General features: G+C 44.6%; 1 protein-coding gene across 1 annotated transcript in view; it reads right to left on the reverse strand.

Moving 5' to 3' along the window:
* Window positions 1-5,956: 5,956 nt before the first annotated feature.
* LOC120064411 (iporin-like) overlaps window positions 5,957-27,619 on the reverse strand; it is a 37,260-nt gene continuing 15,597 nt past the window's right edge. Inside the window, exons 4-12 of the mRNA XM_039015334.1 lie at window positions 23,452-24,159; window positions 20,664-20,834; window positions 12,652-12,728; window positions 11,843-12,017; window positions 11,321-11,426; window positions 11,134-11,180; window positions 9,769-10,954; window positions 9,500-9,676; window positions 5,957-9,229 (exon numbers count right to left, since the gene is read on the reverse strand). Coding sequence (XP_038871262.1) covers window positions 9,019-9,229; window positions 9,500-9,676; window positions 9,769-10,954; window positions 11,134-11,180; window positions 11,321-11,426; window positions 11,843-12,017; window positions 12,652-12,728; window positions 20,664-20,834; window positions 23,452-24,159 — 2,858 coding nt within the window. The 3' untranslated portion in view covers window positions 5,957-9,018. The remainder of the gene's footprint in view (window positions 9,230-9,499; window positions 9,677-9,768; window positions 10,955-11,133; window positions 11,181-11,320; window positions 11,427-11,842; window positions 12,018-12,651; window positions 12,729-20,663; window positions 20,835-23,451; window positions 24,160-27,619) is intronic.

Genomic DNA, 27,619 nt, shown 5'->3' on the forward strand with positions numbered 1-27,619 from the left:
CGATCAACAACCAATTTGACAGAGCTTGAAGAATTTTGAAAAAAATAATGGGCAAATGTTGCACAATCCAGGTGTAGAAAGTTCCTTAGAGACCATAAAGATTCACAGCTGTAATCGCTGCCAAAGATACTCCTACAAAGTATTGACTCAGGGGTGTGTTAACGTATATATATTAGATATTTCTATTTCATTTTCAATAAATTTGCAAACATATCTAAAAACATGTTTACACTTTGTCATTATGGGATATTCTGTGTAAAAAAAAACATATTTAATACATTTTGAATTCAGGCAGTAACAACAAAATGTGGAATAAGTCAATAAGTCATATGAATACTTTTTGAAGTCACTGTATGGACACGGAGAACAGTAGTAATGCCATGGTGCTACAGAATACAAACAGGAATACAAAAAGGAATAACAGTTTACCTCTTTTAGAACATGTAGGAAAGTAACATAAGAGGAAGAGGAAGAGGGAGAGGAAGAGGGAGAGGAAGAGGGAGAGAGATGATCTTTTAGTTTTTTCTACTCCCAGAAACAGCTAGCTATTACGAAGAAGGGAAAAAAGAATCTGCACTATTTGACACATTTATCTGTATCTCCTCACTCTGTTATGTCCCCATTAAAACCTCCAGTTCATGTACAAATACTGTCCGACCTGTCTGATGACCCAGCAGCAGCAGCTGAGGAGGATGTCAATGAAGAGTAAACTGTGCCTGAAAGACCAACAGAAACCTCATCCTGCATATTTTCTGCACATCTGACAGCTTTCCTGCCATCCATCTTTTCTCGAGTTATGGAGATAGATACAGTGCCCTCAGAAAGATTTCAAACCCCTTGACTTATTGCAGATTTTGTTGTTACAGCCTGAATTCAAAAATGGATTAAATATACAGTTTGTTTTTTACTCACCCATCTACACACAATACCCCATAATGACAAAGTGAAAACATGTTTTTAGAAATCTTTGCTAATTTATTGAAAATGAAATACAGAAATATCTCATTTATATAAATCTTTAAAAACACCAGCAAATCAGCTCCAAGCGATTTTAAGTTATGAAATGTGTTCCTGTCACACCCTGACCATAGAGAGCCATTGTTTCTCTATGGTGTAGTAGGTCAGGGCGTGACTAGTGGGTGATCTAGTATATCTATGTCTATGTTGTGTTCTAGTTTCTTTTTCTATGTTGGTGTTTTGTATGATTCCCAATTAGAGGCAGGTGGTAATCGTTGTCTCTAATTGGGGATCATATCATACCACCCTCATGGAGTCTGTTTCTGACCGTTTGAGCAGACACATGCACATTTGTGGCCTGCTGGAGGTCATTTTGCAGGGCTCTGGCAGTGCACCTCCTTGCACAAAGGCGGAGGTAGCGGTCCTGCTGCTGGGTTGTTGCCCTCCTACGGCCTCCTCCACGTCTCCTGATGTACTGGCCTGTCTCCTGGTAGCGCCTCCATGCTCTGGACACTACGCTGACAGACACAGCAAACCTTTTTGCCACAGCTCGCATTGATGTGCCATCCTGGATGAACTGCACTACCTGAGCCACTTGTGTGGGTTGTAGACTCCGTCTCATGCTACCACTAGAGTGAGAGCACCGCCAGCATTCAAAAGTGACCAAAACATCAGCCAGGAAGCATAGGAACTGAGAAGTGGTCTGTGGTCACCACCTGCAGAATCACTCCTTTTTTGGGGGTGTCTTGCTAATTGCCTATAATTTCCACCTTTTGTCTATTCCATTTGCACAACAGCATGTGCAATTTATTGTCAATCAGTGTTGCTTCCTAAGTGGACAGTTTGATTTCATAGAAGTGTGATTGACTTGGAGTTACATTGTGTTGTTTAAGTGTTCCCTTTATTTTTTTGAGCAGTGTAGTTGATGATCCCTTCTATAGAAATGGTATCAGCTTGATCTCTGTCGAAGGCGCCTGGACCTTCTTTTTTTGATATTTTCAGTGGTATTGTTAACAAACACGCCCCCATAAAGAAAATGAGAATTAAAAACAGGTCCAGCCCCGTGTTCGACCGTGATCTTGCAGAGCTATTCCACCTCAAGAATTGCATTTGGCGAAAGGCTCTGCACACGCATTCTCAGGCTGACTGGCTCTCGTTCAGGCAAATGAAAAGTAAGTGCACTCAGGCTATCCGGAAGGCCAAAGTTAGTTACCTTAAGGAGCAGTTCTCTCTCTGTGGGTCTAACCCCAAGAAGTTCTGGAAAACGATTAAAGACCTGGAGAATAAAACCCTCCTCACAGCTGCCCATGTCCCTTAATGTTGATGATGTGGTTGTTAATGAGAAGGAGCACATGGCTGAGCTCTTTAATCACCACTTCATTAAGTCAGGATTTCTATTTGACTCAGCCATGCCTCCTTGCCCGTCCAACATTTCCTCATCTCCCACCCCTTCTAATGGACTATCCCTGATGCTCCTCTCAATTTTTACCCCTGCCCCACTACAAAGTTTCTCCCTGCAGGCAGTCACTGAGTCCGAGGTGCAAAAGGAGCTCCTGAAACTTGACCCCCTAAAAAAACATGGTTTAGATCCTTTCTTCTTTAAGGTTGCTGCACCTATCGTCGCCAAGCCTTTCTCCGACCTTTAACCCTGTCAGGGGAGGTTCCCATTGCTTGGAAGGCAGCCACGGTTCGTCCTTTATTTAAAAAGGGGGAGATCAAGCTGATCCAAACTGTTATAGGCCTATTTCTACTTTGCCCTGGTTTATCAAAAGTGTTTGAAAAACTTGTCAATAATCAACTGACTGGCTTTCTTGATGTCTATAGTATTCTCTCTGGTATGCAATCTGGTTTCTGCTCAGGTTATGGATGTGTCACTGCTGACTGCTGTTTGGTAAGAAGAGTCCCCCTCTCCCCACAGGTGTGATTACTACCTCTGAGGGTTTAGAGCTTGAGGTAGTCCCCTCATACAAGTACTTGGGAGTATGGCTAGACTGTACAATGTCCTTCTCTCAGCACATATCAAAGCTGCAGGCTAAAGTTAAATCTAGACGTGGTTTCCTTTATCGTAATTGCTCCTCTTTCACCCCAGCTGCCAAACAAACCCTGATTCAGATGACCATCCTACCCATGCTAGATTATGGAGACATAATTTATAGATCAGCAGGTAAGGGTGCTCTCGAGTGGCTAGATGTTCTTTACCATTCGGTCGTCAGATTTGCCTCCAATGCTCCTTATAGGACACATCACTGCACTCTATACTCTTATGTAAACTGGTCATCGCTGTATACCCGTCTCAAGACCCACTGCTTGATGCTTATTTATTAAACCCTCTTAGGCCTCACGAGCTGCAACAAACACTCAAACTGGACAGTTTTATCACAATCTCTTCATTCAAAGACTCAATCATGGACACTCTTACTGACAGTTGTGGCTGCTTGTGAGATGTATTGTTGTCTCTACCTTCTTGCCCTTTGTGCTGTTGTCTGTGCCCAATAATGTTTGTACCATGTTTTGTGCTACGACAATGTTGTGTTGCTACCATGCTGTGTTGTCATGTTGTGTTGCTACCATGCTGTGTTGTCATGTTGTGTTGCTACCATGCTGTGTTGTAATGTGTTGCTGCCTTGCTATGTTGTTGTCTTGAGTCTCTCTTTATGCAGTGTTGTCTCTCTTGTCGTGATGTGTGTTTTGTCCTATATTTATATATTTTATTTTTAATCCCAGTCCCTCCAGGAGGCCTTTTGCCTTTTGGTAGGCCGTCATTGTAAATAAGAATTTGTTCTTAACTGACTTGCCTAGTTAAATAAAGGTTAAATAAAATAAATTAAAATCCCTGTTGTAGAAGTACCCTTGGGTATGTACTTATCAGCTTTGATTAGTCTTGGGTATGTACTTATCAGCTTTACACATCTGGATTTGGGGATTTTCTCCTATTCTTCCTTGCAGATATTTCTAAAGCTCTGTTTAGTTATATGGGGAGTAGTGGTGAACAGCAATCTTCAAGTCTTTCCACAGATTTTCAAATGGGATTCAACTATTGGCTTTGGCTGGGCCACTCAAAGACATTCACATTCTTGTTCTGAAGCCATTCCAGCATTGCCTGGCTGTATGCTTGGGGTCATTGGCCTGTTGGAACTTAGATCTTCTCTCCCAGTCTAAGCTCGTTAGCACTTTGAAGCAGGTTCTCATCAAGGATTTGCCTGTATTTGGCTCCTTTCATTGTTCTCTCTATCATTACCAGTCTCCTAGTCCCTGCCACTGAAATGCATCCCCATAGCATGATGATAACACCACCATGCTTCACGTTAGGGGTGGTGTTAGACTGGTGATGAGCTGTGCCTGGTTTTCTTTGAATTCAGGCCAAACAGTTCCATTTGTGTCTCATCAGACTACAGAATATTTTGCCTTATACTCTCAGAGTCTTTCACATGCCTTTTTGCAAACTCCAGGCCTTTTGCCTTTTTCTAAGGAGTGGCTTCCGTCTGGCCACTCTCCAAAAAAGCCCAGATTGGTGAAATGCTGTAGAGACTGTTGTCCTTCTGGAAGGTTCTCCCATCTCAGGCAAGGAACTCTGGAGTTCTGTCAGAGTGTTCATTGGGTTCTTGGTCACCTCCCTGACCAAGGTCCTTCTTGCCTGGTTGCTCATTATGGCCAGCTATAGGCAGAGTCTGGGTAGTTTCATATTTAACATTTCCCAATGATGGAGACCACTTTGCTCATGGAAACGTTCAACCCTCTGGAAATTGTTTTATACTCTTCCCCAGATATATATCTCAGAGATCAAAGGACAGTTCCCTGGACTTCATGGAATAGTTTCTGCTCTGACATGCGCTGAAAACAGTGGGACCTTATATAGACTGGTGTTATTCTTTCTAAATCATGTTGGACACAGGTGGACTCCAGTCATGTTGTAGTGACATCTGAAGGACGGTAAAAGGAAATTGGATGCACCTGAGCTCAATTTGGAGAGTCATGGTAAAGTGTTGTGAATACTTATGTAAATTAGATATTTCTGTATTTCATTATTTTCATAGATTTCTACAAACATGTTTTCACTTTGTCATTATGGGGTATTGTGATGTCATTATGGGGTATTGTGATGTCATTATGGGTATTGTAAAGTCATTATGGGGTATTGTGATGTCATTATGGGATATTGTGTGTGAGAGAAAAAAAGACATTTAATCAATTTTGACTTCAGGCTGTAACACAACAAAATGTGGAATAAGTCAAGGGGTATGAATACTTTTTGAAGGCACTGTATGTGCCAAAAACACAATAACAAATATGTTGTTATAATCACAATTTTGGCAGCCATTTATCCCCATAGCTGTCCTTTCACCATGCCCATAACATAATACTAAGTCACATTTACAAATGCTTGTTATTAATGCAATAATGTATTTATATACACTGAGTCTACTAAACATTAGGAACACCTGCTCCTTCCATGACATAGACTGACCAGGGGAATCCAGGTGAAAGCTATGATCCCTTATTGATGTCATCCACTTCAAATCAGTGTAAATGGAGGGTAGGAAACAGGTTTATGAATGCTTTTTAAGCCTTGAGACCATTCAGACATTGATTGTGTATATGTGCCATTCAGAGGGTGAATGGGTAAGACAAAATATTTAAGTGCCTTTAAACAGAGTATGGTAGTTGGTACCAGGCGCACCGATTTGAGTGTGTCAAGAACTGTAACGCTGCTGGGTTTTTCACGCTCAACAGTTTCCCATGTGTATCAAGAATGGTCCACCATCCAAAGGACATCCAGACAACCTGACACAACTGTGGGAATCATTGGAGTCAACATGGGCCAGCAACACCTTGTAGAGTCCATGCCCCGACAAATTGAGGCTATTCTGAGGGCAAAAGGGGGTGCAACTCAATACTAGGAATGTGTTCCTAATGTTTTGTACATATCCATACCTCATATCTATTTCTATCTTTAAAAAAATAATTATTGAAGAAATTAAATATATTTACAATTCAGAGCTAACAAAATATTTAAATTATTTATGCAGAATCCAAAGGAATTGACAAAAATTATATTAAAAAAAAATGTAACTGTACAACAAAAGAGAATAACGGAAGAACGAAATACATTTAAACAAAACCATTTAAAAAAAAAAGAATAATAATACAGTTACAAGCTAAATGAACTATTGGTCTGATTGAATCTAGGCCTAACTCTTGTCCAGTGTGAATTCGTCCTGGCAATTTTTATGTTTCGCTAACCCATATTTGTCTTAAAGTTACATTACATAATTTCGTTGCAGATTATTTTGGCTCTACCAAACCCTAATCTAGGGCTTAATCCACAAGGTTTTGACATATAGAGTTTAAACCTAATCCCTAACTTTTTGCCAGCTCTAGTTTCCTGTACAGCTCAATCTGAACCTAAGGCCACACCTGACACCAACAAATGCCTACAAAGCCACCAAGAAATGTGTTGGGGTCTATTTTAAGATGAGTCCCACCCTAAAAAATATCCATATACTTTTTTCTATTACCAGAGAAAATATATACTCTTTTTCCGACTGAAACCCAGGGAAAGTGGCTGGTTGGACGCACCGTCACATATATAAAGAATCACGTGGGGACCATAGGCATGGTCAAACGCTAGATACCTCCAACACAGCAGCTCTCTCTGTGGTTCTTTCTCAAAGACTTTAAGGCATACACGAGAAACATTACTCTCTTTCTCTGTTACATACTACCAATCAGAATAATTTGAAGCATTTTAAAACGTTAAAACATGATTTTTCTCTTTAGTAGACCCATTTTACAATAGGGAGGTTTGGGTGGGGGTGGGGGTGGCCATGGTGATTATACAGCCTTCCAACCAACACATTCAGTTAAGAACACCAAAACACCTAAACAGACCTCCAAAGTCATACGTTGCTTTCATTGAACATCCTTCCTTCTTTATCCACCTCTACTGCCTTTCCATTCACACGGTTTCCCTCAACAATAATACATGACATCATCATTAGTCAATAAATAAACGTGTGTAAGTATATGCATTTACAGTATGTATGGATAGATATACAGACACAGAGTTCAAAGCTTAACATAGCCTCTTGAATCACTTGGTTTTGTCTGTAATCGTGGTACTGCAGCTTCTCCTAAAGCTGTGCAGTCGTATTGGTTAAGGGGTAGAGAGGCGGGGTAGGTGGGAGGAGCTAGGGTTTTGGGTTCAGAACAGGGGTGAAGAAACTGTAAAAAGACACAAAATGTTGTCCGTCTGTTGCTAGGTTACATGCACTAGGCCCGGCTCTACCCTTTTCTTTCCTGACACTTGCAGTGATAGGTCAGTTCATCCCATCCATCAAAACAACAGGATGTGAAGGGAGGAGCCAGAGGATGTTATTGGGCTTGTCCAATCAGAGTCAGGTTTGACAGTCCATCATTGGTAATCATTGGTAGTGTTCCCCTGCTCAGACATTGCATGCATCAACCAATGGTTGCGTGCCACGTCCGTGACTATTTCATCGACTGACAGATTGCTATAACATACGGATGATGTGGTTAGCCGATACGTAAAATACGTATCCAAGCGTTGTAAGATCTGGCATGCGTCAGCAACGCATGGGCAGAGGAACGTACCCATAGCGTTAACAAGATGATGAAAATCAGGAATCTGCAGATGACGATGAATTGAAGAAGCAAGTTTAAACCGGTTGTCCATTTGTATTGAAGAAGCAAGTTTAAACCGGTTGTCCATTTGTATTGAAGAAGCAAGTTTAAACCGGTTGTCCATTTGTATTGAAGAAGCAAGTTTAAACCGGTTGTCCATTTGTATTGAAGAAGCAAGTTTAAACCGGTTGTTCATTTGTAATGAAGAAGCAAGTTTAAACCGGTTGTCCATTTGTAATGAAGAAGCAAGTTTAAACCGGTTGTCCATTTGTATTGAAGAAGCAAGTTTTAAACCGGTTGTCCATTTGTAATGAAGAAGCAAGTTTAAACCGGTTGTCCATTTGTATTGAAGAAGCAAGTTTAAACCGGTTGTCCATTTGTAATGAAGAAGCAAGTTTAAACCGGTTGTCCATTTGTAATGAAGAAGCAAGTTTAAACCGGTTGTCCATTGTCGACAGCTGTCAGAACTCACAGCTGTCATACCCACAGCTATATCACACTAAGAAAGTTTGTATTTTCTGTTTTATAACAAAACTACTTTTCCTACTTACATCCTATTACAAAGCAGGGGATCTCTGGGTGAATGAAGCTCAGAGAATAGCATGTTGGTGTGGATCCATTGGATGACAAGTCCTTTAACCAGTCTCTGAAATTTTCCATTAACAATTAGCACTGGCATTAGCACTAGCATTAGCACTAGCATTAGCACTGGCATTAGCGCTAGCATTAGCGCTAGCATTAGCATTAGCACTAGCATTAGCACTGGCATTAGCACTGGCATTAGCACTAGCATTTAGCGTTAACATAGCATTGGCATTCAAAGAGTGGCACAGCTAGATGAATGATAGATAGAGTATGCTCTGTAGCATGGTAAAGTAAAGCACGGCTAGGGATAGTATACAGTATATGATGGGACCAAGGCAGTCTGTAGCTAGCCTTGTCTCCTTTCTGTAAAAGATCCCCAGGCAGTTTGGTGTGTGTGTGAGTTTAGTGGACATGCATACATAGCGTATTTGTGCCTGCATGCTTGCATGTGCATATATGTACATTAATGCATGTTTACGTCTGTGTGTGAGTGTGTGTGTGTGTGTGTGTTTCATACGCCTCTCCATAGTACAATAATTACACTTTAAACCAGTCATATCAAGGTCTCTCCTCCATGAGTATCCATCGTCTTGTGCTGTAGTATGCTGTATATCCATCTTTGGCCCTCTGAATCCTTTCCCCTATCCACCTTCCACCCTCATCCTCTACTGTGGCCTCTGGGCCCTGGGTTCAGTCTAGGGTTGCAAAGTTCCGGCAACTTTCCCGAAATCCCTAGGTCGGAGGATATACAGATGTCCTACTTATTCCCTCCTTATCTCCCAACCAGGATTTCTGGAAAACCTGAATTTTGGAACCCTAGTTGAGTCGGTCAGGTCAGTGTGGCCCCTGAGGCTCTTGGGGCGCCTGGCTGTCCTCCAGACCCCTCAGGGTAACGTAGATGAAAGGCACCAGGCCCCGCTGGGCCCCCAGGGAGCAGAGGAGCCAGTCGGAGTCAGCCCGACTCAGGACACTCAGTACGTCCCCTTTATGGAAACTCAGCTGGTCAGGCTCTGTGGCTATGTGGTGGCACAGGGCACGCACCTCACTGGGGGGGGGAGTGGGAGTGGGCGAGAGAGTGAGAGAGAGAGAGAAAGAAGGACAAAACATATTATTGCTTGTATCCTGTATTTTTTAATTGTCCATGTTTCTGTTTTAAGTGTAATTTCATTATATTGCTGTGTTTTTAAGTGTAATTTCATTATATTGCTGTGTTTTTAGTCTATTGTATTGCTGTGTTTTTAGCCTTTAAGTCTGATAAAAAAATCAAATAGATAATCGGATATATTGTATTTCGTACAGCTTTGGTTTATCTTACCACAGCTGTTTGGTGTGGCTCTCCTGTGGCGGCTGAGGAGGTGGAGAGGGTTGGTTCAGAGTGGGAGGGGCCGGAGGAGCTGAAGGCTCCACCCTCTTCACTGTCCCCGCCCCCACCGTCTGGGCTAAGAGGTCCAGCACGGACATGTCCAGACCTGTCAGCCATCCAGACGGCAGCCTGCGAGGGACAAACAGAACAAAGAGAAATGTATTATAAAGAGGTAACTAATTTATTACTGTAGCACCTGTTCATCACTTCACTTCAGTCACCTGCTCCTCTTGCTTTTGGATGCTCTCTGCTCTGCTCCGTCTGGCCTGGAGGGGGTGCCACCACCACCCATGCTGGACCCAAACAGTCTGACCCAGCGCATGCCCTGGCCCTGGGAGGGGTCTTCAGTCTGGGCCGCTGGCTGGGTCGCTGTGGCTTCTGTGGCCCTTGTGGTTCCTGGATCCTTCTCTTTCTCCTTGTCCTGGGTGAGCACTGACTCTGGGGGACTCCCCATCCAGGATGGTCTTCCTCTTCCCCTGGACCCCGTCCACTCACCACTGGAGCTGGAGCTGCTCTTCCTGCTTCTCTCCCTAAGAACCTCCTCTTCCTGGCTAGACTCTGCCCCTTCCACAACACCCTTCCTGGGGAGTGGGTGCTGACTCTGGCTCTGCCTCTCTGCAGACTTCTTCCTCTTCTCGCTCTTAACGAACTTCGACCCACCCTGAGCTGATTGGTCGATATAGACCTGGGAACTCTGCATGAGCTGGTACCACCAGCCCGCCTGGCGATCACGCTCCTGCTGCTGACGACCCTCCTCCGCCCAATCCCTCTCTCTCTCCTTCCTCCTTTCCTCCTTCTCTCCATCCTCCTCATGGCTTACTCCTTCCACCCCCTTCACTCTCTTTCCTGTGCCCTTCCCCCTCCCGCTCTCTCTCCACAGGTTTGCAAATCCTGTCCCTACTTCGGTTATCATTGGCTGTGCTTCTACAAGCCCCGCCCCTAAACGATCAATCCCCTCCCCCGCCCCCTCTCTCCTCGACCCCATCCTCTGCATCATCCCCTCTCTCTTCCCTCTCTCTCCAACCCCTTCCATCCTAGGCCACGTCCCCTCTCGTCTCAGCCCCAACCTTTCTCTGTTCCCCACCCCGCCTCCTTCCTTTTTAACCTCCGCCCCTTCTCTCATAGACTCTGCCCTCTGTGACTCCGAGCTCCACCCCCTCATGAGCTGGAAGGTGGAGCATGCTGATTGGTCCAGGCTCTGGCCGGCGGAGGCGGAGCAGAGCTGTTCCTTGCTTCTCAGGTGCTCCTGGCTCCTCTGGACCAATCGCGGCTCAAAGAGCAGATCCAGATCAAAGGGCAACAGAGACAGAGGCTGGAGGAGGAGGAGGAGCTCCTCCAAGAGAGGTTGGCACGGCCCCTGGGACAACGGCAGGAAACCCCACGGGTGGTAGTGAGCCGCTACGATGTCTGGGGAGACAGGCAGAGAGAAGAAGAACAACAACAAGAAGAACAAGAAGAAGAACAAAAGAAGAAGAAGAAGAAACGAGATGTTAGACTATCGGAAGCACACAATACCAAACCTGGGTGAAGCAAGTAATCTGTTATCTTTCAAAGACCTTAGCTAGGTGTGCTTGATTTGGACTTACCTTCATGAGTGTAGAGATGATTGAACCAAAATTCCAAAGATCGCAAGCTGAAACAGAGAGAAACAAAAGAGAGAGTCGTTAACTTGACTCTTTCACTTGTACATGCTGACAACAAGAAACCTGTCTGTTTGATGGTGAGGAGACACCAGTAAACAGTTGTAGTATAGAGCACATAGAGGGTACTCACTTCAGCAGTCCGAAGATGAATGAGTTGAGTCTCATGCTGTGGCTGGTGAGCTCTGAGTACTGGGACACCTTGGAAAACAGGCTGTGGACAACACAGGTGGACGGGCCTGATGGGGGGGGGAGAGAGAGAGAGAGAGAGAGAGAGAGAGAGAGAGAGAGAGAGAGAGAGAAAGAGAGAGAGAGAGAGAGAAAGAGAGAGAGAGAGAGAGAGAGAGAGAGAGAGAGAGAGAGAGAGAGAGAAAGAAGGTGGAGAGATGGAGAGAGTGAGGTCAGAATTACAACAGAAAATACTCTTTCATCTGTTCATTCACACATAAACATTATTGAATCATCTTCATAGTCATCATCATCATCATTAATACCATCTTCCTCACCACTCCACCTGCTCCATCCCCTCCTCCGCCTGCCTCCTCCTCGTCCTCCTCCTTCACTCTCCAGACATACCTAGTTGTGTGGAGGCCTCTACCAGGCTCCAGGGATTATGCTCTAATCATCATCATCATCATCATCATCATCATCATACCTAGTTGTGTGGAGGCCTCTACCAGGCTCCAGGGCTGGTTGCGTCTCTGTCCGATGATCAGGTCCAGGACGTAGGCCTTCAGCCCATCCCCCAGCACCTCCCTTAGAGCCGGACACAGGTACTTCAGGATCAGGTGGCCCACGTTGGGACTCACCCAACTGTTACCCAGCTTCGCCTAGAGGACGGGGGAGGGTAGGGGGAGACGAAGGAGGGGTAGAAGGAGAGAGTGTGAACGGAAGGAAGGGAGAGAGAGGATGAGAGAGAGAGAGGATGTGGAAGGAAGGAGAGAGAGGAGGTGGTGGAAGGGGAGAGTGTGAACAGGATGCAGGTGGAAGGAGAGAGAGGAGGTGGTGGAAGGGGAGAGTGTGAACAGGATGCAGGTGGAAGGAGAGAGAGGAGGTGGTGGAAGGGGAGAGTGTGAACAGGATGCAGGTGGAAGGAGAGAGAGGGGGTGGTGGAAGGGGAGAGTGTGAACAGGATGCAGGTGGAAGGAGAGAGAGGAGGTGGTGGAAGGGGAGAGTGTGAACAGGATGCAGAAGGAAGGAGAGAGAGGAGGTGGTGGAAGGGGAGAGTGTGAACAGGATGCAGAAGGAAGGAGAGAGGTTAGACAGATCGATAGAGAGAAAAGGGGAGAGAAATAGAGAGAGAAATAGAGAATTAGAGATATTATGATTAGGAAAAAAGACATTCTAATGTTGCAAAATCAAAACACTCCCTAGCAACCATCAAGAAAAGTATACTCACAGAATGCAATATAACATAATTATATAGTTGTCTTTAGGGGTAAATCACCCAGTAGAACACGATACCTTAACATCAGGGTCCCGACTGGTGCCAAAATGAGCCACGATTAAATCTACCGCTGTATTGATGGCTTTGACTAAACCTGAGAGAGAGAGAAAGGGAGAGAGAGGGAGAGAGAGAAGAGGTAGTCGATTACAAGAGGCCCTTCACAGCCTCTCAGCAGTAAGTAAGCAGTAAGTCTAATACAAGCTGCAGTCACACTCTTTTATGTTATGCTAATCACACTCGTTTCTCCTTTCCACAAGGAGAATTAGTTAGTCCCCAATGGACAACCTAAAGCAGAAAATGTTGATTTGCAAGGCTTGAAAGTAGATATACATTTCTTAAATTATTGACAAAGCAGTTGTGAAGATGGGGAGGGGTATGTCTGTTAGAAAAAAGTATTCTGCATTTGATACAAATCAACTGATCAGGCTCTGTTCTTTTGTTACATATTTTTTCTAATTTAACATTTATTTAACTAGGCAAGTCAGTTAAGAACAACTTCTTATTTACAGTGACGGCCGAGGAAACAGTGGTTTAACTGGCTTGTTCAGGGGCAGAACGACAGATTTTTCTTATCTTGTCAGCTTGGGGATTTGATCTAGCAACCTTTCGGTTACTAGTCCAACGCTCTAATCACTAGGCTACCTGTCGTTCTTGATCACTGTAATATGGTCAAGTGCAGTAAAGAATTATATATCAAAGGAACATGTTCAAAAACAAAAGTTATACTTTGACAGAATATTTTGTTCAGATCATTGACAAAAAAAGGACAATTAAATACATTTTAATCCCACTTTGTAACAACAATAACATGTGGAAAAAGTCAAGGGGTGTGAATACATTCTGCAGGCACTGTATCTTTATAATATTTTGTGGATACTGGTTTAGGAGTTCAGAGTCACTAGTCGGAGTTAGTGGGGTCTAGTGGAAGGACCAAGATCAAAGACCTAGTGACACTCAGAGAGAGATTACAGGGAGAGAAAAGAAAGATAGAGATAGAGAGAGAGAGAGAGAGAGAGAGAGAGAGAGAGAGAGAGAGAGAGAGAGAGAGAGAGAGAGAGAGAGAGAGAGAGACAGAGAGACACAGAGAGACACAGAGAGAGAGGTAGTGAGAAAGAGAGAGAGAGCGGTAGTGAGAGAGAGAGAGAGAGAGAGAGAGAAAGCTGTAGTGAGAGAGAGGGAGAGCGAGAGAGAGCGAGAGAGAGAACGAGAGCGCGAGAGGTAGTGAGAGAGAGAGCGAGGTAGTGAGCTCATTGGCCTCTGAGTGTGAAGGTGAACGGAAAAGCACTGGAGCAACGAACCGCCCTTGCTGTCTCTGCCTGGCCGGTTCCCCTCTCTCCACTGGGATCCTCTGCCTCTAACCCTATTACAGGAGCTGAGTCACTGGCTTACTGGTGCTGAGTCACTGGCTTACTGGTGCTCTTTCATGCCGTCCCTAGGAGGGGTGCGTCACTTGAGTGGGTTGAGTCACTGACGTGATCTTCCTGTCTGGGTTGGCGCCCCCCCTTGGGTTGTGCCGTGGAAGAGATCCTTGTGGGCTATACTCGGCCTTGTCTCAGGATGGTAAGTTGGTGTTTAAAGATATCCCTCTAGTGGTGTGGGGGCTGTGCTTTGGCAAAGTGGGTGGGGTTATATCCTTCCTGATTGGCCCTGTCCGGGGGTATCATCGAGTGGGGCAACAGTGTCTCCCGACCCCTCCTGTCTCAGCCTCCAGTATTTATGCTGCAGTAGTTTATGTGTCGGGGAGCTAGGGTCAGTTTGTTATATCTGGAGTATTTCTCCTGTCTTCTCCGGTGTCCTGTGTGAATTTAAGTATGCTCTCTCTAATTCTCTTTCTTTCTTTCTTTCTTTCTTTCTTTCTTTCTTTCTTTCTTTCTTTCTTTCTTTCTTTCTTTCTTTCTTTCTTTCTTTCTCTCTCTCTCTCTCGGAGGACCTGAGCCCTTAGACCATGCCTCAGGATTACCTGGCCTGATGACTCCTTGCTGTCCCCAGTCCACCTGGCCGTGCTGCTGCTCCAGTTTCAACTGTTCTGCCTGCGGCTATGGAACCCTGACCTGTTCACCGGACGTGCTACCTGTCCCAGACCTGCTGTTTTCAACTCTCTAGAGACAGCAGGAGCGGTAGAGATACTCTGAATGATCGGCTACGAAAAGCCAACTGACATTTACTCCTGAGGTGCTGACTTGTTGCACCCTCGACAACTACTGTGATTATTATTATTTGACCCTGCTGGTCATTTATGAACATTTGAACATCTTGGCCATGTTCTGTTATAATCTCCACCCGGCACAGCCAGAAGAGGACTGGCCATCCCTCATAGCCTTGTTCCTCTCTAGGTTTCTTCCTAGGTTCTGGCCTTTCTAGTGAGTTTTTCCTAGCCACCGTGCTTCTACACCTGCATTGCTTGATGTTTGAGGTTTTAGGCTGGGTTTCTGTACAGCACTTTGAGATATCAGCTGATGTAAGAAGGGCTTTATGAATACATTTGATTTGATTTCTTCTGCAAAAAGATAGAATTTGAGTTGGATAAATGTTGATAAACTTACATTTTTTCACAAGGACTTTTACAAGATACTAACCTCAACAACAAAACGTTCAATCCATATCCAAATTCCAGACCTAAAACCTCTCGGAAAAAATGACCTGAATGGACTATTACTACCAAGGACTATCAATAAAACACTTTAACAAACCAAAACCTACAGAAGAAACACAGCGGAACCTGGAAATACCATCCAACACAAAACTGAGTGAGTAATATTCAGCCTGAACCAGTCTTGGATCCAAAAAGTAAAAGACAATCTCTAGGTAATTTTGTTATATAAAGCTTAATAAATAAGGCTACTAAGTTACCAAGCTGCTAGGACAGAACTGACTGGCTGCAACTTCAATTAGCACTGAAGTGGCCTTTGAAGACCCAATGGCATATCCCTGTGGAGAGGTCATTTACAATACAGTATAAAAAATAACACTGCACAAAATAAGTACAGAAACAAGCTCCTCAAGGACAATCCAGAGACACTATTTGCTGACTGCTACAATGAGGGGAACTTAAGCAACTTAATTTTCCACAAAGACCATCCCCTGTGCCTGAAAACCTAATGTCTACCTGGCCCACCACTCCACCCTGGACTAATGTCTACCTGGCCCACCACTCCACCCTGGACTAATGTCTACCTGGCCCACCACTCCACCCTGGACTAATGTCTACCTGGCCCACCACTCCACCCTGGACTAATGTCTACCTGGCCCACCACTCCACCCTGGACTAATGTCTACCTGGCCCACCACTCCACCCTGGACTAATGTCTACCTGACCCACCACTCCACCCTGGACTAATGTCTACCTGGTCCACCACTCCACCCTGGACTAATGTCTACCTGGCCCACCACTCCACCCTGGACTAATGTCTACCTGGCCCACCACTCCACCCTGGACTAATGTCTACCTGGTCCACCACTCCACCCTGGACTAATGTCTACCTGGCCCACCACTCCACCCTGGACTAATGTCTACCTGGCCCACCACTCCACCCTGGACTAATGTCTACCTGGTCCACCACTCCACCCTGGACTAATGTCTACCTGGCCCACCACTCCACCCTGGACTAATGTCTACCTGGTCCACCACTCCACCCTGGACTAATGTCTACCTGGCCCACCACTCCACCCTGGACTAATGTCTACCTGGCCCACCACTCCACCCTGGACTAATGTCTACCTGGCCCACCACTCCACCCTGGACTTGAACAGCCTTTACAACCAGGTCCACCTCTACAAGGCAGCAAACACAACTTTTGTCAGGACCCTGAAGGACGTCACCCTCAACCTGTAGCCCCAGCACCTCACACAGGAGCAACGGACACCCCGCCCAGACCAGAGAGACACCCTCCCAGACCTGCAAGACCCCCCACCTGAAGGACCTGTAAGACCCCCTCCTGAAGGACCTGCACCGAGAGAACCTACGCCTAGAGAACCTACACCCAGACCACAGCATCACCAGCCACACCCCAACCAGCTAAAACCACCCCAAGCAAACCACGGCCACACCCGATATACTATAGGCCCCCCCCATATCAGATCTATGCCCCTTCTTCCCACCCCATGCCCCCCGCCCCTGTGGCAAGGACCTCAACATGACAGTAGGAGATATGCCCAGGCCGTGAGAAGAGCAACAGGCCCAACCCCCACTATTAAACCTGCCCAAGCCCCATTCTGCGGCCTAAGAGGTATGTATCAGAAGCTCAAAATTCTCTGCTCACACCTACTGTGATGGTCCGGGGCCTAAACCACACAGAAACAACATTAGACACTATGGAACACAAAGCTTTTACTATCTCATCCTGGAATATACAAAGTCTGAGGTCATCTGCTTTTGGCATAATGAGCAGCAACCCAGAATTCATCAAAAAAAAATGGAAATACAGACATTATCATCCGACAAGAAACATGGTATAAAGGAGATGGACCCACTGCTTTCCCTCTAGGTTACAGAGAGCTGGTAGTCCCATCCACCCAACTACCAGGTGTGAAACAGGGAAGAGACTCAAGGGGTATGCTAATATGGTATAGAGCAGATCTGACCCACTCTATTAAATTAGTCAAAACAGGAACATTTTACATCTGGCTAGAAATTAATAAGGAAATTATCTTAACAGAGAAAAACTTCCTCATGTGTGCTACCTATATCCCCCCCACTAGAATCCCCATACTTTAACGATGACAGCTTCTCTATCCTGGAGGGGGAAATCAAGAATTTCCAGGCCCAGGGACATGTACTTGTCTTTGGTGACCTAAATGCCAGAACCTGACACCCTCAGCACACAGGCGGACAAACACTTACATGGAGGTGACAGCACTCCCTTCCTCATATGCCCCCCTAGACACAACTACAACAACATAACCAACCAAAAGGGTCACAACTCCTGGAGCTCTGTCGGACGATGGGTATGTACATAGTCAATGGTAGGCTTCGAGGGGACTCCTTTGGTAGGTACACCTATAGCTCATCTCTTGGCAATTCCCGTACGACAGACCACGTATTCACCCTGCACATCATAATTGACAAACAAACAAACCAAAACAAAGGCAAAGTCTTCACATGCTTTGTTGATTTCAAAAAAGCTTTCGACTCAATTTGGCATGAGGGCCTGCTATACAAATTGATGGAAAGTGGTGTTGGGGAAAAACCATACGACATTATAAAATCCATGTACACAAACAACAAGTGTTTGGGTTAAAATTGACAAAAAAACACACGTCTTTTTGCAAGGCCTGGGGGTCAGGGATTCAGCTTAACCCTCTTTAACATATATATCAATGAATTGGCGAGGGCACTAGAACAGTCTGCAGCACCGGGCCTCACCCGACTAGAATCTAAAGTCAAATGTCTACTGTTGGCTGATGATCTGGTGCTTCAGTCAACAACCAAGGAGGGCCTACAGCAGCACCTAGATCTTCTGCACAGATTCTATCAGACCTGGGCCCTGACAGTAAATCTCAGTAAGACAAAAATAATGGTGTTCCAAAAAAGGTCCAGTTGCCAGGACCCCGAATACAATTTCCACCTAGACACTGTTGCCCTAGAGCACACAAAAAAACGATACATACCTCGGCCTAAACATCAGCGCCACAGGAAACTTCCACAAAGCTGTGAATGATCTGAGCGATAAGGCAAGAAGGGCCTTCTATGCCATCAAAAGGAACATCAAATTTGACATACCAATTAGAATCTGGTTAAAAATATTTTAATCAATCTTTATGGTTGTGAGGTCTGGGGTCCGCTCACCAACCAAGAATTCACAAAATGGGACAAACACCAAATTGAGACAACGTAAAACCCCAAATAATGCATGCAGAGCAAAGTTAGGCCAATATCCTCTAATTATCAAAATCCAGAAAATAGCCGTTAAATTGTACAACCAACTAAAAGAAAGTTATTCCCAAACCTTCCATAACAAAGCCATCACCTACAGAGGAAAGAAACTGGAGAAGAGCCCCACTAAGCAAGCTGGACCTGGGGCTCTGTTCACAAACAAACCCCACAGAGCCCCAGGACAGAAACAGAATTAGACCCAACCAAATCATGAGAAAACAAAAAGATAATTACATGACACATTGGAAAGAATTTACAAAAATACAGAGAAAACTAGAATGCTATTTGGCCCTAAACAGAGAGTACACAGTGGCAGAATACCTGACCCTGTGACTGACCCAACATTCAGGAAATCTTTGACTACAGGCAGACCTGGCTGTCAACAGAAGACAGGCTTCCCATGCCAATAAACACCCTTACATTGAAATTGATAGAAATAGGGAGCTAGGGAGAGAGAGAGAAACTACACTTAACATACTGCTGTGTTCAGTACCACAGTCAAGGAAAGTAAAGAGGAGAATCCACAGTCATTTTTATGCTATATCCTGATGTCACAAGCACAAACATACAATGCCTTCGGAAAGTATTCAGACCCCTTGACTTTTTCCACATTTTGGTACGTTACAGCCTTATTCTAAAATGGATTAAATAGTTTTTTCCCCTCAATCTACAGTACACACAATACCCCCATAATGACAAAGCCAAAACAGTTATATTTTTTTACAAATTTATATGAAATAAAAAACTGAAATATCACATTTACAGAAGTATTTAGACCCTTTACTCAGTACTTTGTTGAAGCACCTTTGGCAGCGATTACAGCCTTGAGTCTTCTTGGGTATGACGCTACAAGCTTGGCACACCTGTATTTGAGGAGTTTCTCCCAATCTTCTCTGCAGATCCCCTCAAGCTCTGTCAGGTTGGATGGGGAGCGTCGCTGCACAGCTATTTTCAGGTTTCTCCAGAGATGTTCGATTGGGTTCAAGTCCGGGCTCTGTCTGGGCCACTCAAGGACATTCAGAGACTTTTCCCAAAGCCACTCCAGCGTTGTCTTAGCTGTGTACTTGGGGTCGTTGTCCTGTTGGAAGGTGAACCTTCGCACCAGTCTGAGGTCCTGAGCGCTCTGGAGCAGGTTTTCATCAAGGATCAATCTGTACTTTGCTCTGTTCATCTTTACCTTGATCCTGACTAGTCTCCCAGTCCCTGCCGCTGAAAAACATCCCCACAGCATGATGCTGCCACCACCATGCTTCACCATAGGGATGGTGCCAGGTTATCTCCAGACGTGACGCTAGTCATACAGGCCAAAGTGTTCAATCTTGGTTTCATCAGACCAGAGAATCTTGTTTCTCATGGTCTGAGAGTCTTTAGGTGCCTTGTGGCAAACTCCAATCGGGCTGTCATGTGCCTTTTACTGAGAAGTGGCTTCCATCTGGCCACTCTACCATAAAGGCCTGATTGGTGGAGTGCTGTAGAGATGGTTGTCCTTTTGGAAGGTTCTTCCATCTCCACAGAGGAACTCTGGAGCTCTGTCAGAGTGACCATTGGGTTCTTAGTCACCTCCCTGTCCAAGGCTCTTCTCCTCCGATTTTTCAGTTTGGCCGGGAGGCCAGCTCTAGGAAGAGTCTCGGTGGTTCCAAACCTCTTCCATTTAAAAATGATGGAGGCCACTGTGTTCTTGGGGACCTTCAATGCGGCAGAATTTTTTTGGTACCCTTCCCCAGATCTGTGTCTCGACACAATCCTGTGTCTGAGCTCTACAGACAATTGCTGCGACCTCATGGCTTGGTTTTTGCTCGGACATGCACTGTCAACTGTGGGACATTATATAGACAGGTGTGTGCCTTTCCAGATAATGTCCAAACAATTTAATTTAGCACAAGTGGGCTCCAATCAAGTTGTAGAAACATCTCAAGGATGATCAATGGAAACAGGATGCACCTGAGCTCAATTTCGAGTTTCATAGCAAAGGGTCTGAATACCTATGTATATAAGAGGATCTTTTTTTTGTTGTAAATTTGTCAAAGGACCCGTGACCTTTTAAAAAAATGTAATCCATTTTAGATTAAAGCTGTAATGTAACAAAATGTGGAGAAAAAGTCAAGGGGTCTGAATACTTTCCGAATGCACGGTTTATACTACACCACTTGATCACACCTCTCTTCTGCTGCAGGTTCACAGAGATGTGGGATTGTGAGGAAGTGGAGGACGATGACGAAGAGGAGGCGTCAGGAGAGAGACAGAACTCGTCTGGAGGACGCTCCGTCAGGGAGAAGTAGTCTGGCAGGAAGTCACTGTAGTACTGCTGCAGCTGCTTCACAGACTGGCCTGAGAACACACACGTAGGATGAGAAAATAACACACACACACACACACACACACACACACACACACACACACACACACACACACACACACACACACACACACTCACACACACACACACACACACACACACACAGCATCTAATCAGCAAGGTTAGTAGTATATGTGCACCATTGAGTCGTCCCAGGGCGTGGCCACTAGAGGCTGGAGGGAAGTCAAACACATTCCGTCGTGTGATTCGCTGTCCCCTGGCCACGCCCCTACGACCATTCCCGTCCAGACTGCCTGATAGGGCGGGTACGCCTGATCCCCCAGAGGAACACCTCTCCACCCCCAGGGGGTTCCTACGACGATACTCCCTCCATTTCAGAGTCTGGGGAGAGAGGTGGTGTCCTGTGGGGGAGGATGGGCGGAGGGGACGGGGGAATGATGGGGGTGAAGAAGTGGGTGTGAAAAGAGAAGGAGCCAAAAGAGGGGTGATGGTAGACAGGGAGATGAGAGAGGTTGGTTATCATGTGGAGGATTGGGGAAAGCAAGATTAAATGAGGAGAGAGAGGTCGACGAAGTGTACATGGTAGAAGGCAGAGGAAGAGGAACGTTGAAAAAATGAGAGAGATGGGGTGAGTGTACATGGTACGAAAAATAGGATAAAAGAAGAAATGATTATGGATAAGAAGAAAAAGAAAGACAAGAGAGTCAGTAAGAGAGTATATCTGTTAAATCACCATGACTACAGTATATAATAGTATATCTGTTAAATCACCATGACTACAGTATATAATAGTATATCTGTTAAATCACCCTGACTACAGTATATCTGTTAAATCACCATGACTACAGTATATCTGTTAAATCACCATGACTACAGTATATAACAGCATCGTGTAAATCACCATGACTACAGTATATAATAGTATATATGTTAAATCACCATGACTACAGTATATAATAGTATATCTGTTAAATGACCCTGACTACAGTATATAATAGTATATCTGTTAAATCACCATGACTACAGTATATAATAGTATATCTGTTAAATCACCATGACTACAGTATATAATAGTATATCTGTTAAATCACCCTGACTACAGTATATCTGTTAAATCACCATGACTACAGTATATCTGTTAAATCACCATGACTACAATATATAACAGCATATCTGTTAAATCACCATGACTACAGTATATAATAGTATATCTGTTAAATCACCATGACTACAGTATATAATAGTATATCTGTTAAATGACCCTGACTACAGTATATCTGTTAAATCACCATGACTACAGTATATAATAGTATATCTGTTAAATCACCATGACTACAGTATATAATAGTATATCTGTTAAATGACCCTGACTACAGTATATCTGTTAAATCACCATGACTACAGTATATAATAGTATATCTGTTAAATGACCCTGACTACAGTATATCTGTTAAATCACCATGACTACAGTATATAACAGTATATCTGTTAAATCACCATGACTACAGTATATAACAATATATCTGTTAAATCACCATGACTACAGTGTGTCTGTTAAATCACCATGACAACAGTATAAAATAGTATATCTGTTAAATCACCATGACTACAGTATATAACAGTATATCTGTTAAATCAACCTGACTACAGTATATCTGTTAAATCACCATGACTACAGTATATAACAGTATATCTGTTAAATCACCATGACTACAGTATATAACAGTATATCTGTTAAATCACCCTGACTACAGTATATCTGTTAAATCACCATGACTACAGTATAACTGTTAAATCACCCTGACTACAGTATATCTGTTAAATCACCATGACTACAGTATATCTGTTAAATCACACTGACTACAGTATATAACAGTATATCTGTTAAATCACCATGACTACAGTAGATCTGTTAAATCACCATGACTACAGTATATCTGTTAAATCACCCTGACTACAATATAAAATGGTATATCTGTTAAATCACCCTGACTACAGTATATCTGTTAAATCACCCTGACTACAGTATATAACAGTAGATCTGTTAAATCACCATGACTACAGTAGATCTGTTAAATCACCCTGACTACAGTATATCTGTTAAATCACCATGACTACAGTATATAACAGTATATCTGTTAAATCACCATGACTACAGTATATAACAGTATATCTGTTAAATCACCCTGACTACAGTAGATCTGTTAAATCACCATGACTACAGTATATAACAGTATATCTGTTAAATCACCCTGACTACAGTAGATCTGTTAAATCACCATGACTACAGTATATCTGTTAAATCACCATGACTACAGTATATCTGTTAAATCACCATGACTACAGTATATCTGTTAAATCACCATGACTACAGTATATCTGTTAAATCACCATGACTACAGTATATCTGTTAAATCACCATGACTACAGTATATCTGTTAAATCACCATAAGATGTGAGTTGACCGCAAACAAATAATGTATAACAGAAAGAAAATAAGAAAAAAGACTGAAAGAATAGAAGACATGAGAGGGACAGGACTGGCCAACCCATAATCCAACAACCTCACTGATACCACCACATACATGACAACTCCTGACCGGACCGCACTGAGACAGAGACACCTACCATGTTGTGTCCTGGACCCTGGTCCTCTGCTCCCCTCCACAGGGTCTGACGTCTCCTCGTATCGCAGTGAAATCTCACTGTCCTGGAGCACGACCGGCAAGATGGGGAGAGTCCCACGGTGACACTGACCCTGCACCTGGCCCTGGACCGGAGGCAGCATGGGGGGCACCGCACCCCGCTTCACCCCCAGGGGCGGAGGTGGATGAGTGGGAGGCAGAGGGGCAGCCGCCAGTCGTGCTGGTGGGGGATGGGTATGGTGGAGGGGCAGGAGCCCGGCCGACAGGGGGCAGGAGAGGCTGAGAGGAGTCTGGGGGCTGGGGGTGCAGGTAGAACAGGAAGTGGAGGTCACCCCCTGGAGGCGGACGGGGGAATAGCTACCCAGCGGCGAGGGTCGGACAGAACCAGGGCCGAGCGGAGCCACCGCTGACACCATCCCACCCATCGTACCACCACTCTGGCATCGACGCAGAGAGTCTTCCCATCGGTCGTCGTCGACCCCATCAGACCCCTCTGGACCTCCAGAAGGCCCTCCACCCCGCGCCTGCATCCCAGAGACGTAGCCCGGCAGCAGGGGAAGAATGGGCTTGGGCCGGGACAGCTTGGAGAACTGGTGGTGGAAGGTGAAGGGTTGGATGGGGAGGGTGGTAGGACGCTGGTCTTTAGTGTAGCGGACAACAGCAGAGCTGCACGAAGAGCTGGAGAGACCACCTGAAGGAGAGAGAGAGAGAGAGAGAGAGAGAGAGAGAGAGAGAGAGAGAGAGGGAGAGGGAGAGAGGAGAGAGAGAGAGAGAGAGAGAGAGAGAGAGAGAGAGAGAGAGAGAGAGAGAGAGAGAGAGAGAGACAGAGAGACACAGAGAGACACAGAGAGAGAAGGTCAGTAAAGGGTAGCATTTTTCTCTTGGCACAATTCTCAATTTTAGCTCCGTCATCATAATTTACAAAGCATGTGTTATTCCCTGATAATAACTGACGACACAGGAACTGTATCAGCCATTACACGGTCTGTATTACAAATGAATAAACATGTAGGGGAAATGAAGGTTAAGTTGAATTGATCCACAGAGACAAACACAAATTGCCCAGAAAGCTGCTAGTGTCAACAGACAGATAGTCCTGATCACATACAGCCCAGACTGCCTTGTAACTAGAGACACAGTATACTGTGATAGGCACACACACACACCTGGAGAATACTGCGTCAGTCTGTCCTACAGCAGAAACACCAAAGAACAGCCTTTTTCCAGTATTCTCTTCTTTCTGTCTCTCTGTGTATCCGTATCAGTGTGTGAGCATGTACTGTAGCATGTCAGTGTGTGTGTGTGTGTGTGCGTGTGTGTTGTATTCCTCGATCTGGTCGCTGCGTGAGCAACGGGGGTGTGTGTGACGTCAGCAGCAACATTGCGCAAGCTGTTATGCTCCCATGGAATGTCAGTCAGCATGGATGCAGTAACACATCTCAGCCACAGAGGCAGTATTGAGTTCGAGTTCTGTCCTCTGACTGGGAAAAAATATCTGCCTCTCTGTCTGCCTCTCTGTCTGCCTCTCTGTCTGCCTCTCTGTCTGTGCCTCTCTCTCTCTGTCTGTCTCTCTCTCTCTGTCTGTCTCTCTCTCTGTGTCTGTCTCTCTGTGCCTCTCTGTGCCTCTCTGTGCCTCTCTGTCTGCTTGTCTGTCCGTCTGCCTCTCTGTCTGCTTGTCTGTCCGTCTGTCTGTCTGTCTGTCTGTCTGTCTGTCTGTCTGTCTGTCTGTCTGTCTGTCTGTCTGTCTGTCTGTCTGTCTGTCTGTCTGTCTGTCTGTCTGTCTGTCTGTCTGTCTGTCGGTCTGTCTCTCGGTCTCAATTCAATTAAATTAAATTTAAGGGTCTTTATTGGCATGGGAAACATATGTGTACATCGCCAAAGCAAGTGAAATGGATAATAAAGAAGTGAAATAAACCAAAAATGAACATTAAACATTACTCTCACAAAACGTACAAAGGAAGAGAGACATTTCAAATGTCCTATTATGTGTAAACAGTGTGGTAATGATGTGCAAATAGTTAAAGTACAAAAGGGAAAATAAATAAACATGGGTTGTATTTACGATGGGGTTTGTTCTTCACTGGTTGCCCTTCTTGTGGCAACATGTCACACATCTTGCTGCTGTGATGTCACTGTGGTATTTCACCCAGTAGATATGGGAAGTTATCACACTGTGGTATTTCACCCAGTAGATATGGGAGGTTATCACACTGTGGTATTTCACCCAGTAGATATGGGAGGTTATCACACTGTGGTATTTCACCCAGTAGATATGGGGTTATCACACTGTGGTATTTCACCAGTAGATATGGGAGGTTATCACACTGTGGTATTTCACCCAGTAGATATGGAGGTTATCACACTGTGGTATTTCACCAGTGATATGGGAGGTTATCACACTTGGTATTTCACCCAGTAGATATGGGAGGTTATCACACTGTGGTATTTCACCAGTAGATATGGGAGGTATCACACTGTGGGATTTCACCAGTAGATATGGGAGGTATCACACGTGGGATCACCCAGTAGATATGGGAGGTTACACCCTGTGGTATTTCACCCAGTAGATATGGGAGTTATCACACTGTGGTATTTCACCCAGTAGATAAGGGAGTTTATCACACTGTGGTATTTCACCCAGTAGATATGGGAGGTTATCACACTGTGGATTTCACCCAGTAGATATGGGGGTTATCACACTGTGGTATTTCACCAGTAGATATGGGAGTTATCACACTGTGGTATTTCACCCAGTAGATATGGGAGGTTATCACACTGTGGTATTTCACCCAGTAGATATGGGAGGTTATCACACTGTGGTATTCACCCAGTAGATATGGGAGGTTATACACTGTGGTATCACCCAGTAGATATGGGAGTTATCACACTGTGGTATTTCACCCAGTAGATATGGGAGTTTATCACACTGTGGTATTTCACCCAGTAGATATGGGAGGTTATCACACTGTGGTATTTCACCAGTAGATATGGAGGTTATTACACTGTGGTATTTCACCAGTAGATATGGGAGGTTTCACACTGTGGTATTTCACCCAGTAGATATGGGAGGTTATCACACTGTGGTATTTCACCCAGTAGATATGGGAGGTTATCACACTGTGGTATTTCACCCAGTAGATATGGGAGTTTATCAAAATTGGGTTTGTTTTCTAATTCTTTGTGGATCTGTGTAATCTGAGGGAAATATGTGTCTCTAATATGGTCATACATTTGGCAGGAGGTTAGGAAGTGCAGCTCAGTTTCCACCTCATTTTGTGGGCAATGTGCCAGGCCTATGGCAGTCTCTCTCAATAGCAAGACTATGCTCACTGAGTCTGTACATAGTCAAAGCTTTCCTTCATTTTGGGTCAGGTATTCTGCCACTGTGCACTCTCTGTTTAGGGCCAAATAGCATTCTAGTTTGCTCTGTTTTTTTGTATTTTCTTTCCATTGTGTCAACTAATGATCTTTTTGATATTTTTGTTCTCTCTCTCTCTCTCTCTCTCTCTCTCTCTCTCTCTCTCTCTCTCTCTCTCTCTCTCTCTCTCTCCTCTCTCCTCTCTCTCCTCTCTCCTCTCTCTCTGTCTCTCTCTCTCTCTCTCTCTCTCTTCCTCCCTCCCTCCCTCCCTCCCTCCCTCCCTCCCTCCCTCCCTCCCTCCCTCCCTCCTCCCTCCCTCTCCTATTTCATGGATGAATCGATTATCCAGCTAAGGGTTTTTAGCCAGCTCATCTCTCCCTGTAGGCATCATTAGCTTGGTTTGGTTTAGGCTACTACATGATACTAGAATTTTCCCAATAACCATGGCGTTAATCATGACGTTAACCATGACGTTAACCATGACGTTAACCATGACGTTAACCATGACGTTAGTCATGACGTTGCTACAACCTAGCTTACGATGTAAAGTTCACAACGTAGGTAGAAAGAAATTAGAGTCATCAAGGTGACAGACAGTGACACATTCAATAACACCTTGCACACTCTGGCCTGCATCTAGGTGATCTAGGGGTTTAATCATTAGTCCAACAGTTGCAAACGAGAGTTTCTATTGGACAAATTCAGGTATGTTTTATCCTCGTTTCATTCCGTTTTAAGTAACGTTTTTTCAACAGAATCAGTGGAATGAACTGATCACACGCAAACACAGCCA

The sequence above is a fragment of the Salvelinus namaycush genome, chromosome 1 (assembly GCF_016432855.1).
Source record: "Salvelinus namaycush isolate Seneca chromosome 1, SaNama_1.0, whole genome shotgun sequence".
Classification (NCBI taxonomy): Eukaryota; Metazoa; Chordata; class Actinopteri; order Salmoniformes; family Salmonidae; genus Salvelinus; species Salvelinus namaycush.